We start from the raw sequence: 18,513 nt of genomic DNA, 5'->3' as shown, positions 1-18,513 counted from the left end.
ATCAGAATCGCATGTATAAACATTATAGTGTCTCCCTAGTGTAAGAAATTGAAAGAGTAAATAAGATCCAAAAGGTACAATACATATAATAGATATATTGAATAAAGGTACAGTAGACACAGTGAAAGGGAAAGAAACTGCTCCAAAGGAAAGAACAACTGGGATGGGGCAAAGAAGAAAAAAAGAAAGGGAAAAGAAAAAAAATTATATGTATAACATAGCTAACATAATTGTACTACTAACTTCTATTGAAATTAGTTCCTTTCATTGAAAGGAACCATTAGTGCTTATATGTTTGATCAGTTTTGCATGCCTGTACCCAGTAATCTGAGCAACTAGCTTGAAGATAACAATATGCAACGTAATAACCATTGTTAATTTTCTATCACCTTGTTATGAAATTCTGTTTCCTTTTATTGGGGTTTTTTGTCTCTTTAAAATAAAAAAAGGTGAATCATCAGATTACTCATGCATGCATGATGAAGACGATCCATGATGGTAAAATACACGCTTTCATAACAGACGAGTGGTGTGGGTGGATGATGATGATGATGATGACGATGATAACCTTGATGCTGGCCATGTGAGCCAACTATCCTGAGACAGTGAGATGGAGCAAGAATCAACTGGTACAGACATAGGAAATGTAGACCTCAAGTCAGATGACAAAGAAAATAGCAATGTGAGTACACATTTGACAAGTCCAAATGTTGCAAAATGGTCACATAACCAAGTGAAATGATCTACTGTTAGAAATAGGTCAGAAAATATAGTGAAGGTCTTGGCGGGGGTGAAAAGTATTGGACAGAATGCCAGCACTGCCATTCAGCATTGGAAATTGTGATAGATGAAATGCTACAAGATGCTGGGCATAAATACATAAAGGCTGAAATGCAAGTAAAATGTTCTGTATGCACCAATAGCCATGTTCAAAAATGTACTTACTGTGACACCTCACTAGCTGAACTGAAAGCATTCCATAGGTCTGCTGTACTTAGTATAGATTTCTCATGGTGATCTCAGGAATATAAAAGATTTATGGAACAGTAATGGGTCAATAAATGGCATAAAAATTTATGCCCCTGTAGATGCAAAGACTTACTACTCTTTCAATTTCGATATTTATCCTGGAACTCAGCCATCAGATCCTTAGTCAAATAACAATAAACCGAATGATGTTGCGAACAGACTTGTTGCTCCCATCTCCGAAACTAGTCAGAATGTGACATTCAACACTTGGTCACTGGTTTCCAGCTGATGTTATGAAAGCTGACCAGCATGGGCACTGTACACAAAAACAAAGCAGAAATTCCAAATGAAATGTTGCAATTTCAAAACAGACAACTGTATAGCACAATCTTTGAATTTTAGAAGCATGTAACATTGGCCTCATAAATGGCAAAGAAAAGCAAACTGGCACTGCTGATGCCAACATTTCACCATGACAAAAATATTAGTAAGGAAACCTCGACAAAATGGAAGCCTGAGATGGAAACTTTCAACAACAAAACCAAAGGTGGAGTAGATGTTGTTCATGAGTTATGCAGCAACTATAATGTCTCTTGAAACATAAAGCATTGGCCAATGGTTGTGTTTTACTTGATCTTAAACATGTATGGCATAAATAGTTTGATGGTTCACAAAGAAAATAACAAGTGAAAAATATCACAGAGAAATTTTCTTAAAGGATTGGGACTGCAGCTCATAAGAGATCGTTTACAGTAGAGAAAAAACAAAATATTTCTGCCCAGCGAACTATGCAAAAAAATTGTGGAGCACACTGGTGAGCTGACGGGTAAACAGGCAGGTGCAGCATCACAAAGACCTACTATTACAATAGGAAAACAAAAAAAAGGCAACTGTGCCCTGCAAGAAAGGACAGGAAAATAAAATATATGTACTATCAGTGTAAACGACACTTGTGTATGCAACATGCAGCTGTCATGTGTGAACACTGCCTTGGCTGTGACAGTTAAGGCAAAGTTTATTTCTATGGTAGACTTATTTGTGTTTACACTGTACTTCATATAGGTTTTTATTTTTATGTTATCTTTTAGGTTTGGTAAACAGCCGATGTGAAAATGACTATTCTAAGCACTCATTACATATTTGATGTTGTATTTTACTGATATCTTATTTCCCTGCTAAGTGCATGTTGTACAATATGGAAGCTCTCAACAAAACAGGAAGAGAGGTGACAAAACTACCACACAGAAGAGGAAAGCTAAGCACATGTGCTGTCAGTGTAAGCGAGACATGTGCATGGAACACGCAGTTGTCCTGTATGAAGACTGCCTTGGGTGTGATAGTTGAAGCTAAGCTTGTTTTTGTGGTAGAGATCTATTAGTATTTTCATTGTAGTTCACATAGGAATTTATTTATGTTATCTTTTAGGTTTCGTAAGAAAAGAGACAGCTGATGTCTATTCTAAATGCACAATTTTTTGTGGTAGAGATCTATTAGTGTTTTCATTGCCACTCATATAGCAATTTATTTATGATATCTTTTAGGTTTTGTAAGGAAGTACACAGCAGATGTCTATTCTAAATGCAATATAAAGAATTTAATAATTTATGTTATTGATATTTTATGTTCCTGTTTACTACACACTAGTATAGTAAGACCCTCCTGAAAAAACAGCAAGACCACTAAGAGGTCAAGTATATCCTACAAAAAGGCCAGGAAAGCAAAAGACGTACTGTCAGTGTAAGTGATGCGTGTATGTGGAACATGCTGTTGTCATGTGTGCAGAATGCCTGACATGCGATAACTAAGTAAAAATTATTTTTTTGCCTTTGTAGAGTGCTATTGGTATTTTCATTGTGGTCATAAGAGAATTTATTTCTGATGTTCTTTTTTAGACTTTGTTCACCAAAACCCAGTCAAGGTTGAAAATTCTGATGCTTTTTTATAAATACTCAATAAATAGTAAAACCTCAAAACGTTATTTTTGTGATATTTTTGCCTGCTAAGTACTCACTGTTTAATATAATAAAACTCATACAATTAAAATTAAAAATTCATCAATAGAAATATTCTAAAGAATAAAGGTGGATCTGATAGACACATGTATGCACCTTGATGACAAAATTAATCTTATGCTCTGAAGGCTACAGGAGGAAAAGTTTATTTTGGCTCACAGTTTGTAGAGGTTTTCAGTCCATAGCTGGTTGGCTCCGGGGAAGAAAGGCATTGCAGAGGAAGAGCGCTGCTTGTGGCATGGCCAACAGGAACCAGAGGAAGAGTCAGTTCCAGTCTCACCCTCAGCCATCTCCCTCTTCCCACCAGGCCCCACCTCCAGGCAGCAAGCCAGCTCTAAGCCCCTATAGCCCAATCACCTTCCCAAGGTTCCTGCATGAGGCTTCCAGGGAACATCCAGATATAAGCAATAACTCTCCAGAGACCATCTAACATTAAAGTTATTGACTTCTGTAAAAGATGAAGCAATATCACAGGGCAAAACAAAAGAGAGGGTAGGAAATATCACAATAATGTGTCTCCCTTTAAGGAGCCTTCATTCTTGGCTCTTGAGGTTCTTCTTATTGTTTAACTTCTTTTCAGTGCTGTATTTTGGGTGACACTTTTCTGGCATTTTGGCTTTTTAGGGCAGCTCTGACCTCTGCTGACTTTGCTAACCTATGTGGTATTTTCCATTGCCACCAGAAGTAAAGGTTACTAATTTGAAAGATGAAGGCAAGGAGCAGCTACCCCCACAAGGGAGGAATGGGTGGGCAGGGTGCAATTGGTGATGAGAATGTTACTAACCACTTATAATCAGGCCCAGGATGATGCCTACAAAAGTGCAAGTTCTCTTTGGGGCCTGAGCTCTAAATACAAGGCTCCTCCCCCTCCACCCCTCAGCTGTCCTCAGAGCCGCTGCTGATGCAAGCAGCTCCATGTTCACATTAAGCAGAGATGGCTTAGGACAGCTTAAAGTTCTGGTCTTCTAGGGACTGATCTAAGAACAATCAAAACTTTGCCAGTGGAAAGAAGCTCTGGTAGTAGAACTCCAGGCTTTCCTCAAGAGGGATGAAGGAAAACAGGCGGAAGACAATTTCTAGAGTAATACATTGCACAATACAAGGTACACAGTCTTTAAATCACTTCCTACTCCCCTGATCTTGGTGCCCAGAAGGAAAATGAGGACAAATGTATCCTCAGACAGAGGAAGTGAGCCAGCAGGAGAGATCGAAGAAAATTCGTGGAGTGTGAGGAGCACTGCACCTCTGAAGTTTTCAACGTGCTTGTGGAGGTCACGGGACTAACTCAAAGGAAGAGAGGCAACTCAGCATTAGGAATGTTCTGTGTCCTCCAGGTGGCTGCAGGGAGGACAAGAAAAGCCTGCTGGAGCTAAGGCCTGGGTAAATATGCATTTGAGACCAGGAGAGCCCCTTCTGAGAGCTTATGCCCTGCCCTGCCTATCTGCACTGCCCCCCAACTAAGAACATGAAAGGAAAATTCTAAGTTACTCATCTAAGTAACTCAGAAAACTAAAGTCTACAAAAATTAAAAATTAAACCTACAAAATAAAAAACTCCACTAACATGATAACCACATTTCAGTAGCAAAATAGCCGAGTGAACTCATCTCAGTCCCTGGCGAGTATGCAATCACAAGAACCGATGGCAGTGTTATAAAGACACAAGGCATGTTAATGCATAAAAGGCAAATGGGTGAGTGTGTGTGGTGTGTGCATGTGTGTTTGCATGTGTGTGTGTGCATACGTGCACGCATGTGTGATGATGGGGAGCACACCCAGGGCCTTGCCCTGGCCCAGCAAGAGCTCTACCGCTGAGCCACACCCCCAAGTCCCTAAATGGGTATTCTTACCTGATCAAAAAAGAAAACCAACCTTGAATGAAAGAGAAGTCTGCCAGCTCACACAATGTCTGGCTGACCTCACCACCCTCTGTGGGGTCTGCGCACACAGAGGAAGAACCAGGTGAACAGGTGGCCAGTGTGGCAATTCATAAGGAACAGAAACATCTCTAAAATAAATTGGAAACAGGCCAGGCCCAACTCCTGACATACTAGGGAAAGGTGCCTTCATGCTGCTGGGCCAGATCTGTTCCCACGCAAAGTCAACACTGAACAACTATTTGAACAATATTCTTTCAAGGAGGTGGTGAGTTATTTGCCTGCTTGGAATGCCAAGCTTCATTTGGAATGCCTCTTTAAACCCAGTAGATTTTCAAAGCAAAGCCACAGAAGAGTGTCCGATGCTAGAAAGAGGGTGAAAAGTGTTTCTCTTCTTCATCCTGTAACATGGGCCCAGTGCCCACGGGCTGTCAGGGTTAGGGAAAGAGTCGGGTGAGATGGGAAGAAAAAGGGAAAGCAGCCAGGTCTGCGCATCCATTCCCCAAGCGTGTCGATCATGCTTCCCGGCAAGGGCAGGATGCAGTGGGTAACATTTCCTGAGCACTTATTAGGTGCCAAAGATTCTGCTTGCTTCATTCTACACATTCTGTCTTAATTCTCGTGACAACTTTTGGAGGCGGTTACCGCTACAGGACTTATCAGATGCGGGATACACCTTATCTCTGTTGCCGTTCTGGTCCAGGTGCTCAGCTGACAGCTCTGTCTCAGTGGCCTGCACTGCGCTATCAATCCTTGGGCCAGCCAGAGTTTCACGTGGGAGGACCAAGGCCTTCCCCTTGCTGCTGGAGGACAATAAAGTAGCCCTGGCATCTCCCGGCACTTCCAGACTTAGCTCAACCACAGCATGTGAGATCCGGCTTCCCAGGTGCCACCAAGAGGGTCAGAGAAGCAACCCAGCGGTGGCTCCTGGGGGCCATAACCTTCCTACCGGAGCTCCACTCTGACAATTTCCTCTCCCTTCTTCCACCCAAGCACTGCTCCGAGCCTGCCTGGTCCTACCTGCAGACCTTCCTATGGCTGCACCAGCACCCTGCCTCTGCCAGCCATCTGCATGCCCAGGCGATCTTCCCACCATCACCGTTCCAGGATTGCACGGTCCCAACTAAGCAGTGGCATGTTTCCTAGAGAGCCCAGACTTTCGTTCTGCTCAGCCTCAGTCCTTTCATTTCATTATTCTTAATCATGTGGTAAGTGCCAACGAGCCCACCATCCAAAACAAAAGCCAGAACCTTGGCATAACTTTCCTGAACTACATGGTCCCCACATCCTGTTCCCTGCCCAAGGTGACCATCATCTGGAATTCCTTTACTTTAAAGAATGTGTAGTTTTGTGGTACCACTTTGCATTTCTATAAAGTAAATTTTTACACTTATTGTTTTAAATCTATAAAAATATACCACATTGTATAAATTTGGGTTTTGTTTTGTTTTTCAGTTAGCATTTACTGGGATTTACCCATACTATTGTGAATCAGTGTAGTTCATTTACTCTTACTGCCATATAATAGCTGTGCAGATATAACATAATTTATCCATCCACTTTCCTGCTGTTGGGCATTTCCAGTGTTTCTAGTTTTGGCATCTAAACAGTGCAACTGTGAGTGTTCTTTTACATGTCTCCAGTTTTACAGCTACAAGGTTTTCTCTTGGGTCGCTCCCTTGGAGTGGAATTTCTGGGTCACATGTAAATAAATGCTCAGCTCTCAGAGATAATACCAAACTGTTTTTCAAATCACTCATACAAGTCTCTGCCTTTTCTATCACACTGAGACTATTCTCTAAAACCCAATTTTTGTAGTCCCTCTTGTTCTGCTAACTGCCAAAACTGAGAATTGCTGGTTGACAGCTAAATTTGTTATGCCTCCTCTGGGTATTCGAACTTTTAAGAGGATGTCTGGAGAGGTAGTACTTTAATCCAAAGCAATGAATCTCTCAAGCTGATGGTTTCAGGGCCTCTATCGCTATACGCCACATCAGATTCACTCATTCCACACTTTGTTGAGATACTGCATTTGGAAGCTGTGCTAGGCCTAAAGATATAGGGGTATAGGCCCTGCCTTTAAACATCACAAAGGCTGATGTCTGAGAAAGACCAGAAACTCATTACGTTGGGCTCGGGCCCTATCTCCAGCTTTCTATTTCTTTTTCACATTTCCCCTCACATGAATCAGGTCACTCAGGATACTATCAGAAGGCACTGGAAGCCTTCAGGAAGATGGGCAAATATACACCAACCCCCAAAGGCGCAGAACTTCAAGGAAGTTTCAGCTGTGTCATCTGCTGTCATAACTGCTGGACCACTGTGAACTTCCTAGAGAGTCCAGTCCCTCCCAACAAGGACACTGGTGCCATGGTGAGTCGTAGCTCTGTTTCACCCCCTCTAAGAGGCTGGTAAACTACCCCTCTACCCAGCTTCACCCACACAAGGATCTGTTAGAATGGACGAAGTGTCATTTGCACTCTTTCCTCCCTCTTTTCCTGTCCTTTCTAGCACTGTTCACTGTTGCTGGGCTCCTTCAAGTTGACTCTCTTTGTGTGGCAGCTCCAAGCCTTTAGAAATTTGAAGACTATAAAGAAGAGTATTTTTCTGGATGCCCAATAAAATACCTGGAAGACTTCTGCAGGTCCTGCTTCTACCACATGGTCTTTCATGGACTAATCACTGTGCCTAGTGCAGGGGTGGTGAACCTACGGCACATGTGCCACAGCAGATTGTCTGCATCACTGAAAGATCTAAAAGATTCGCCATCACTGGCCTAGGGGGATAAAATACTCTGAATGACTGAGCCTAGATCACGTACCTATCCCCGGACAAAATTACATGTCCAGGAATACTTCAGAATATTGAAAAGGGAAGATGTTCCTCAGAGTTGGACAGACATAAAAATGTGTGCGCTAAAAGGCTGGAGAAGATAGTTCTCCTTGATTGTTTTAGTGATTCTCCTCTTCTTTTTTCACTAACAGGTATGTGAGAACAAGGCATAAATATACAAGGGGTGAGCAAAAGATACAGTTGAGTGCTTAAAGTTTTAAAAACCTTATTACAGTAAGATATAGTGCCGAGAATGATGGGATAAGTATGTCTAAAGCCACGGGAAGTATCTGAGGAAGAATAATGGCAGTGTATCTTATACTGAAATATTTTTTTTTTAATTTAACTAGTCGCCAGATTTTTTTAACCACACTTCATTGATCAATCATTTACACCAATTTTTATCAAATAAAAGCAGTGTGTCCTCATCCACCTTATTGACCAGATCTGGCATGGTGTGACTTCTGCCTCTTTCCCAAAGTCAAAAATGACCATGAAAGGTACACATTCGAATCAGTTCTGGACACCAAGGCAATCAGAAGAGCACAACTTCTGGAAGTGGCAACAATGATAGAATAAGTGGGTTTAAAGTGAGGTGAAATATTTATCTTGAAGGGGATCAAAGATAATGTCATTCCTTAGAATCAATTTTTTTAAAAAAATTAAACATTCACCATATTTTTAGCACATCCTCATATTTTACATTGTTTCTTACTATTCTATAATACTTATCCTTGTAATATAAGAATAACATAAGTTCTCTACTTTTTTTTGTAGTACCAAGGATTGAACCCAGGGCCTTCACACTAAGGTACATCCCTAGCCCTTTTTAATTTTTTAGTTTTGAGACAGTCTCTTTCAACTGCTAAGTTGCTAGGTGAGAATTAAATTTGCAATGCTCCTGCCTCAGCCTCCTAGAATGCTAAAATTATAGGAATATGCCACCACACCCAGATCTTATTTCCAATGGCTTTTGTAATCACATGCTTTGCTAAAAAAATGTTCAAGACTGTGATATGGCCTGTCACAGTACCTACTTAAAGCCCCTCTTTAACACTGAGCTACAGCACCTTAAGGGCTGCTTTGCAGTTTTACCCAGGAGCTCCTACACTATACCCTTGAGTTTAGGAGGAATTCTGTTTCCCACTCTTCCTCTTCTCCTCACTCAAGTTACTGATCTTGAACTGGCATGAGTTCATTCTGCCACCTGGAGCATTTTCAATTTGTTTTCTTATTAACTTGTTCCAGGACTCTGGGCATATGCTTTATGCTTCTCTCTCCTTGTCACCAGATGCTCTGTGACCAGCACCTTTCTTTTTTCTCCTTCAGGCAGCCTCCCAGAACTCTCAATGCTGTACTTTGGGGAAATGTAGCAGCAGGGTGAGCATTATGCTGGTGGCAGACATAGCAAATAGAAGGGTAGGTCTGAAAAGCCAACCACCCAGGTGGTGGTCAGCCTCACCTATTTAATTGTAACAAAACCCTTTGCTGTTCAGAATGGGGAGTCTACAGCATTTCAAAGCGTGCTGAAAGTGTCACAGGATTATCACAAGAAACTTGCTGACAGAGCACTGAGCCAGTAATAGTCGGTTATGTAGACAATGAAGACTGCAGCCCTTGCCAACTTACTTCTGTTTTACCACAGATTTTGCAGGGTGGTCAAATCATAAAGCAGAAAGCCAAGAGAGGGGGAGGAAACAAACAAATATATATATATATACACACACACATACACACATATATATGAAGTGTATGTTTTGTGTTTTTCATTGTACTTACACCTTGAAAATATATTTTCATTATCTTTTACTGTCTGTCTCTCCTTTTGGAATGTAAACTCTAACGACAAGAATGTCGCATTCCTTTGTATGATCAGCACTTAACAAAGTGCCTGGGACAGATGAGTGGTCAGTAAATGGTAGCAGGAAGGTGTGTTCGGGTCTTTCTTCTCAAAGGATTGGCGCCTGTTGTAATGAAGTATGCTGCACGCCTCAGTTTTGCTTTCCATTTTCCTTCTCCTCAATACGTGGCAGCTTCACGAGCATTCAGTATCCTCCTGCAGCGTCTCAGCAGCCCTGAATTTTGCCTTTTAGTTAAACCTGTCTTCCTAGGTTCTGTGATTATCCCTTCCTACACTCCCATTAAAACTCCTATTATTCTCACTCCCAGGAGGAAAAAGCTCAGATCATTTCCTGTTAAGATATCACACTGTAATAGACTATTTAATGCACTCGTTCTCCAGGGTGTATTTTAAAACATGAATCAGCTGGCCTGTGCTAGGGAATGTATCGCGATGGCACCTCAGGGTCAGTGTGACAGTGCAGTGGGATGTGTGTTTAGCTTGATAGGCGTGTGGTGGGTTTTCCTCATTTTCCCAAACCTCATCTCAAAAGTGGTTGCCCACCCTGATCACAGAGTCCAAGTCAAAAAATTCCTAGCCTCTCATCACTGGTTACATTACTACATGAAAACAATTAAGAAAGCAGAGAGGTTTAAGTAAGAATGAGAGGGATTCGAATATAAACAAATAAAAAAGCCTTGGTTTTTTTCCTCAAGGAAATTAAGAAAGAAATCACTTCAGAAGGGACAGATCAATTTATTTAGTTGTAAGGCAATTACAAATGTTGCTTTTTTTAAAAAAAAATTGGGGTGGGTGGGAGTGAAATATACAAACCTAAGAAATACAAAGAATGATCACAAACAGATTCTTGGAAAGATTCTTTTAAGTGGGCAACTCAGAAAGTATATTAAAAGTAAAATTCCACTTGCAAAAATTACACTTACTGTTAACCTTCTAGAAACCTGGCTACTACATACTTGCTTCTGCTTCCTAAATAAATATACAAACTTCCACTGCATTTTATCAGTGTCAGACTTTACCTAGCCAACTTCCACTTGGTCATTTATTTCTCCTCTTCACATCACATTAGAGGAATATTTTCATTGTTGATTTTAGACTTCCTGGGCATGTCACTGCCTGACACTGAAAGTAGTCACCTTTGGTAAGCTATTTGCTCTTAATGAATGATACAGTGATTTCACCTAGAACAGCATGGTGCTTCTGATACAAATTCTACGGAGCCGGCAGCAAGACAGAGGGCTAGAGGGCTACCGTGCGTTCATTTCTCTGACTTTCTGATCTTAGATCTGGCAGGCTGGAAACATCCTGTCTAGCATGTTCAAAGCAAAGCATTTGATCCACCCAGTTCAGTGTGCCGGAAGATGTATCACATGCTGTTTTTTCCCTGACAAGAATTCAGTTCTCTGTGTGACTGCAAACAGGATAAAAAAAAAAAAAAAAAAAAACTCATACAGAACTCGTGGACATTTTGTTTTACTTCCACCTAATTTTAAGAGAACCCTGAGTTAATAAACTTGAAACTCTGTAAAAATATTTGGGGCACTCTGCTTTCCAGGGAGACAAGAAAATAGGGAAATCCTTTGATAATTACTTCCTTTTTGAATTTTTATCAGTACATGTTTGCAGGACATAGTGATTGCATTCCTCATGGGGAGTTGGTACCTGTACTAACACATCTTAATTCTTTTTACTTCCCCTTCGCTCCCTGCCACCTCCCTCCACCTCTTGGTCCTCATCCCATTTGCAAAAATATCTCCCTGTTCTCTACTACCTATCTTTTATCTTGCTCTTTAATTTATTTATACTTTGGGCTTTTCATATAAGAGAAACCATGCAATATTTAAGCTTGTGCCTCTGATTTATTTCACTTATTATGGCTCAAGGTGCATCTATTTTCCTACAAATGATTCTGACAGAAGCTGCTCAGAACTGGATCCTAAAATCTCCATATTGACATGGCTACATGGCTTAAACAGCCCACTGAACCAGCCGCCCTTGAGTACGAATCTGGGACCAGCCTATGACATCCTCACATTTATCTTAACACCCAAGTCCTGTTTGTTGTCAGAAGTAGTTCATCAACATTAATTAACATATGCAAATTTGGTGCCATACAAATACCCTCATTATACAGATGAGGTAAAGGAAATTAAAGCCAAAAATACTGAACAGTAATGTTCTATGCAAATGTATATATCTGGCAGATCTAGGACAGGAGCCAGTGGTTTGCGTGTCTAAATCTCATACTTTTGTGGCAGGCAGTATTGTGCAGCTAGTGACAATTTGGTTTATAGATTCTTGTTTATTGTTACTATACCTGGCCCTCAGATCTCTTGACCAACAGACTTAAAAAAAATCATCCATGCAATTCCCAGTACCAAAAAAAAAAAAAAAAGAAAGAAAGAAAATATCATTAATCATGAACCCCCACAACTTAAGAACTTTCCAATTCATCTTCTACACTAATGTCACAGTGATCTTCCTAAACTAAAATCTGAGCATGTTACTCTCCTTTGGCTAAAAGCAACTCGCTGTCAGGAAATAAAGTTCAAACCCCAAGGCCAGCACATAAGGCCCTGCCTCTGCACAGCAGACAGATGAAGAATCAGAGGACTCTCCCTCTTACTATGCCCAGCATCCACAGCATCCCACCTGGGGAAGCCCCTAAGCATCTCTCTACCCTCACTATTGTGCCACTTCCTCTACAAAGCCCTTCTTGATAAGCTTTCTTTCCTCTGAGCTTCAATTTTTCAAAGGTCAAGATGGGGACCGTAATTCCTGCACTCTCCTTTAATTCACAGATCACAGGAAAAGACAACTATGGATGTTCTCTGAAAAATGGAAAACACTACGCAAACACCAAGCTATGTTACTTCAAAATACGTTTTTATACAGGACTTTTTTCCTTATATCCCTAATTACAACACTTGTGAAGATTATTATAAAATTAATCTCTACAAATGAGGACATCTATCCCTACTTATTCATTGCTTAAAGGTGAGCTAAGCTTAAAATGGTGCTGAGAACTACGCTCACTTCCAATACAAACAGATCAAACCAGATCCACGAAGAGGGGATTAGAATATCTGCCACGTAAGTTTGTTTCTTTGGTTCTTTTTTTTCTTTTCAGAATTCTGTTCTCAAATTTTATTTCTTTCCTTTTATCAACCAAACTCTTCCTTATAACTCTAATTCTTCCTAAAAAATAAATAAATTTGATTTCCCTGAACAGATTTTCCTCTAGCACTAAATCTTGCTGCTTCACCACCCCGTTGGTAGACTAATGCACGCAGTTTTTCTGGAACACAGTGACGACGACAAACTGCAGTCACTCAGTTCTTACTCTGTATCAGGCGCTCTTCTAAGTAATTTCTGATGATTATACAATTTAGACCTCATTTCCTCTCGGAGAACTGGATACAAGGAAATGGAAACTTAGGGAGGTTTACAGCTTGAAGGTCACAGGGTGAAAACAGGGCCTAACCCCAGGAGTCTGACAACACAGCTGGCTGTTATTCACTGACGTATACCCACTCTACATGACTGCAAAAGCTTAAGGGACTCTCTAAAGGATCACAATTACTACAATGAGGCAGGCAGCAGGGCTATGAGAGCAGACACCAAGTTTTAGATGTGTACCTGAATCTATTATATGTGGCAATAGGTCAGAGCTACAAGTCTGGGCACCAATACCCAGGAGCCTGACAGGCATAGACACTAACACCCCAGCAGCACCCCCAATGCAGGTAGCTTCTGGTGTCAAGGTAATCCGCTGCCATATACTGATTTCTTCTTGTACACATTTTCCCATTTTCAACAGAATAGAAAATAATTTTGTCTTACATGTTCACTTCTATCCTGAATACTTCTTCAAAAAAGACCTCAAGAGATTAAATGTGGATTCTTGGATCAGATCCTGGAGTGGTAAAAGACACCGGTAAACAACTGATGAAGTTTGAAAAATTCTATAGTCAGTAGTAATATGCCAATTTCTTTGTTTTGACAAATATTTACAAATTCAAAGTTTTTTTTTAAAAAGATACATGCTCAAAATGGCTACATCATTATTGTGCTAAAATTCAAATTTTATTTCTAAAAGGCTTCAGTTTAACTATTTCAAGATTTTCTGGGTCTTGAATCAGTCTGTTGTACAACTAAATATATGCAGAATTGTTTCTTGATTTTTCTAGAATAACTGTTCAACTCACTGGTGAAAAGGAAAATCTGTTTGTGTATAAGGGAAACTCAAGTTTTGAATATGTTCATACTAAATGTTATATGTTCAGAAGAAAAGTGGTTGGGAGTTAGTCACAAAGTCTCACAAACACAATAACTGAAATTTTGTATTCCCATTGAGAAAAACAAATGAATATTATAGTTAGCCAATGACAAGACTTGGCTAAATATAGCTTCCTTCTTGGCTTTCTGAACATCCTTAAATCCCAAGTATCAAAACCTGGCACATGTTTTGTACACAAGAAAGAGAAAGCGAAACCCTGACAAGTTCTACAAGTATTTCAGCCATGGCTCTGCTGTTGATGAAGCAGTATGCTTCAATACTACCTCCGACAGATGAGACAATTTTACATTAATAGGAATTATTTCATAATAGCAGTGGGGGGCACATTTGGAACATGTCGTGCTCAGAGTTTCTGGCTCTTTCCTTAGATTGAGGAACAAATTAAAATATGATGAGGATTGTAGTCAATATGATACAGTCATCTGAACGTCCTTCACTGCTTTTGAACATCTGTGGTTTCAATGAAATGCTGTTATTTCAACACTCTCATTATGGGAACATGAAAATAATTTCACAACTATGTTGCCTAATCAGATGTCACTGGCTCTGCCAGCCACTGCCAGTGTCCCCCAGGAAGGCAGGCACTCCCTAGCTGACCGACAGTAGCCGTGCTAGGCTGTACATAACCAAAGATCACCACAATGGCTCACTCTTACTTGGTCGAGCTCAGTCAGTACCCGTGAATGAATCCTGAAGAGTGACCTGATGTGGTTCTGCTCACCCTCAGTGGTCCCTACCTTTAAAAACCAATGGTGGGCCGGGCGTGGTGGTGCACGACTATAATCCTAGCACTCGGGAGGCTGAGGCAGGAGGATCATTGTGAGTTCAAGACCAGCCTGGGCTACAAAAGTGCGCTCAAGGCCAGCCTGAACTGCATAGTGAGACCCTGTCTCAAAAAGACAAAAAAAAAAAACCAATGGCACACAGCCAAGGAAGGGGGCTTCTTAAAGTTCTAGCATGGGCTCTACCCAGCACTAAAGGTTTCCTGAGGAGAAACAGCCATCAGGCCCCCCACTGGTGGAAGTGAACAAGAAGCAGAAGAGAAAGCAGACAGGAGGCAGAAGAGAGGCAGCATGAAGTAAAGCTCACAAGATGAGAAAGGGCACAGGAAATTCCACTTTTAAAAACCTTCAATAAGTGAATTTCAGTTTCTGAAACCTTCAACAAGTGAATTTCAGTTTCTGCAAGCTCCCATAAGTGAAAATAAGTTTCAGATCCTTTTTTACTAAGAGACAGGATTTCACTTTCACGTCTCATCTGCCTCAGCCACCATAGTAGCTGGGACCACAAGCCCATCATGGCTTGCTTGTTTTGGGTCTTTACACTTCTTACTAAAGTTGCAAAGTGCATCCTTCTATTGTCTATCTCTTTTAGAAATAACACTGAGTCTAATTTGAATCTTTCTGCATACGAAGCTCAAGTTAAATAATCCTATCCATTACTCCATCCCCAGATGCCTATGACACAAAGGTAAAGGAGGGGTAAAGGGAAAAGAGAAAGAATGAAATCAAGAGAGCATGAAATCAAGCGCAAAGATGTGGATTACGCTCACGCTGGTCTTGGGTGCACCGGATTGCAATGCATGGCCACCCCACCCACCCAGCCACCAGGGCATCTAAAATGCCTTCTTGCTTAGGAAATGGAATCTGCATTCAGCCACTAGGTGCCACTGAGCTCAAGGCAATGTGCTGGGAACTTCAGAATTTGAGCCAGCAAAAAAAGAAATACATTGTCTACGAGGAAATGGACATATTCCCATTGCACTCTGGGAACCAAACATAGAGACAGGCCTCAAAAAAAAAAAAAAAAAAAAAAAAGGATTGGGATGGGGTACAGCTCAGTGCCAGTGCACTTGTCTTGCATGCATGAAGGCTTAGGTTCAATCTCAGCAAGGAGAGGGGGAGGGAGGGATAGAAGGCAGGCAGGTTAGCTTACTAGAAAGATGTTCCAGAACAGCTGCCTTCATGAAATGCCTTCAGTGGCACTTAGCAAATACAGTGGTACTTTGGTTCACAACTCAATTTGGTCCAAGATTCTGGTCATGAACCAAACTGGTCATGAACCAAATCAAATTTCTCCATAAGGTTCAATGTAAATAGGGTTAATCCATTCTGAACCATATGTATCTTTTAACCACAAAATACGAAACAAAGTACAGTACAAGATGAAGAGAAAGAACACTAACCTTGTTTGATGAGACTTTTGGCGCGGAGGGCAGGAAGGTAGGTAGGAAGGAGGTTATTGTTTGGGGAGTCCCCTACCATAAGGACATCAGGGAGATCTCCTTCAGGGGTTTCCTCTCTTCTTTGTTTCTTAGCTGCAGGGTCAATTTTGACAAAAAATCTGCCTAATGTCACTTGTTTTTTCCTGCGCTGCATAACCCTCCGGAAATGAGAGACCACGTTATCGTTCATCAGCTTCAACACTCTGTTCGTTATAGTTATGTTGGGGTGGTGCTTCTCAAAGAAATTCTGGCACTCATTCCATTTTACCATAATGGATTTTATCATATCACTGCTAACCTCATCCCTGTCTTCCTCTTTCTCAGTGAAAAATTTCTCAACAAGCGCCCTCTGCTGCTCACTTCGCCCTGGTAGTGCCTTTTCCTCCTGCGTGATGTAGGTTCTGGTAGGCATCTTCTTCCTGAAAAGCCCTGTTTCACTGCAATTGAACACTTGTTGAGCGACATATCCTTCTGCCTTCATGAATTGTGAGAATTCTTTCTTGTAGGCTTCTGCAACAGCCTTGTCAGAACTGGAAGCCTCACCATGTCTTATCACACGGAGGATGCCACTTCTCTTGCGGAATTTATCAAACCACCCTCTACTGGCTTTAAATTTATTACTTGTTCCACTTGTAGAGGGATTTGCCTGCAGTAAATCACCGTGCAATTTCCTGGCTTTTTCACAGATCATAGCTTCACTAACACTATCACCTGCCAGCTGTTTCTCATTCAACCACACTAACAAAAGTTTTTCCACCTCTTCCAGCACTTGTGTCCTCTGCTTGGTTAACGTCGTGACTCCTTTTGCCACATCAGCTCCTTTGATGGCATCTTTATTCTTCAAAATAGTCGAGATTGTCGACTTGGCCATCTTGTACTCCAAGGCCAAATCAGTCACACGAATACCATGCTCATACTTTTCTACAATTTCCTTCTTCAATGCAATGGTTATTTTCTTCAAAACTTTCTTCTTACTGTCCTTGCTCCGCACTTTCTTGCTATCTTCACTATTGCTCTGCACTTTCTTTGGAGCCATGCTGGATTAAATAACAGTGTACAGTACTGTATGTGCTAAAAAGTACACAAAAACGCTTCACAGTAAGTGCACACACATCTGTCCACAACCACGATCTTTAGGAGAGAAGGCCAACACCACACGCCACAGCAGGGAAGACAGCCCTGCTGGTGTTCACGCTGAGAAGATGGCCATGGTCTGTTTGTCATCTGATGCAGAGTTCACAAAGGGAAGCAAAACTCTGCCTAACGCTACTGTTCTTAACTGTTCGCAAACAGAAGCATTAGTGAACCGAGGTATTACTGTACAATTAAGTACCTGGAAGTTGTACTGAGATCCTCTTGCGCTGAAGTCCTTTCATCCTTATTTACCAGGTATTTCATGATGATAACCATCTTACCACACTCACAAACAGGGCACTATTCCAGCTGTCCAAGTACATGTGAGGTACTGAAAAACCAGACAACAGGTCACCAGCTTGAGCTCGCCACCAGGGTAAGGTGTCACTTAGGTGGCTCCTGAGAAAGTTGCCTTCCGCAGGAAACTCCCAAGGAAGGAGCATTAGTTAGGTCACCAAAAGCATATCCAGCGAGGTCTTCTGCTAATAGGCATGACTTCCTCCTTCAACCCTGGTTCCAATAACTGAGAATAAAAGTAATCTCTGCAGCAATGTTTGGTGAGTGACTTTGCCGAGGCACCCTACCAACTGCAGGTCGCCAGAAGGCCGTTGTTTTGCAATAATTTTTCACCATTTTAATTAAAGGCCCCTAACAGAAGCTTTGAAATGCTTCATCTGTGTCAACACTGCATGAACGCATCTAGGAGCTGGGCACTGCCAGCACGAGCTGTGTCAGGCGGAAGAGCGTCGCCCCGCGTAAGGGTGTGGGTGGCAAGGGCTGCAGGTGCGCGTCGGTCCGAGTGCGCATGCGCGATGCCAGGGGCGGGGAAAGCACCGGAAACGGAGCGCCCGGCCTGGGAGCGCGCGTGCGCAGAAAGCGACCGAACGCCAGGGGCCGGGCTTCAGTAAGGGGGCGTGACGCACGTAGTATGGCGTCCAGCCTCTACGTGCTTCGTCAGTGGATCAACAGGCTCGGGCAGGTGCGGCTAGGGGCGGAGCCTTCCCTTCCCAGCCCCTGCCGGCCCTCTCCTCCCCAGCCGCTCTCTCTGACTCCGCCCAAGCGCTTTGCCCGCGGCTCAACCGCCGCCCAGCCCCGCCCCGCCTCCGAGCCCAGCCCGCCTGCCCCGCCTTCCCGTCCTCGCCGTCGTGCTGCTCGGGTGTCGCGGGTCCCCTCCTCCTCCGCCCCGCCGTCCTCACTCTCTCCCCTCCTTCCCTCAGAGGATGTCCGCCTTCCAGCTCAACCTGGTCCCGCTCAAGGAGCCGCTGGGCTTCATCAAGGTCCTGGAGTGGGTGAGTGCGGCCGGCG

At 42.2% G+C, this 18,513-nt stretch overlaps 2 protein-coding genes across 2 annotated transcripts in view; one reads left to right on the top strand and one right to left on the bottom strand.

Annotated features, from left to right (window-relative positions):
• LOC102028621 (zinc finger and SCAN domain-containing protein 29-like) overlaps positions 1-17,118 on the bottom strand; it is a gene marked incomplete at its 5' end in the record, with an annotated part of 79,671 nt that extends 62,553 nt beyond the window's left edge. Inside the window, 1 exon segment of the mRNA XM_005377267.2 lies at positions 16,036-17,118. Coding sequence (XP_005377324.2) covers positions 16,036-17,118 — 1,083 coding nt within the window.
• Positions 17,119-18,075: 957 nt separating this feature from the next.
• Sypl1 (synaptophysin-like 1) overlaps positions 18,076-18,513 on the top strand; it is a 19,091-nt gene continuing 18,653 nt past the window's right edge. The window contains exons 1-2 of the mRNA XM_005377266.2: positions 18,076-18,187; positions 18,426-18,497. Of these exons, the coding sequence (XP_005377323.2) occupies positions 18,137-18,187; positions 18,426-18,497 (123 nt within the window). The 5' untranslated portion in view covers positions 18,076-18,136. The remainder of the gene's footprint in view (positions 18,188-18,425; positions 18,498-18,513) is intronic.

Source organism: Chinchilla lanigera, unplaced genomic scaffold (genome assembly GCF_000276665.1).
Source record: "Chinchilla lanigera isolate Chin_1 unplaced genomic scaffold, ChiLan1.0 scaffold00009, whole genome shotgun sequence".
NCBI classification, from domain to species: Eukaryota; Metazoa; Chordata; class Mammalia; order Rodentia; family Chinchillidae; genus Chinchilla; species Chinchilla lanigera.
The sequence above is the reverse complement of the archived record's forward strand: the minus strand, read 5'-3'. Positions and strand labels throughout refer to the sequence as shown.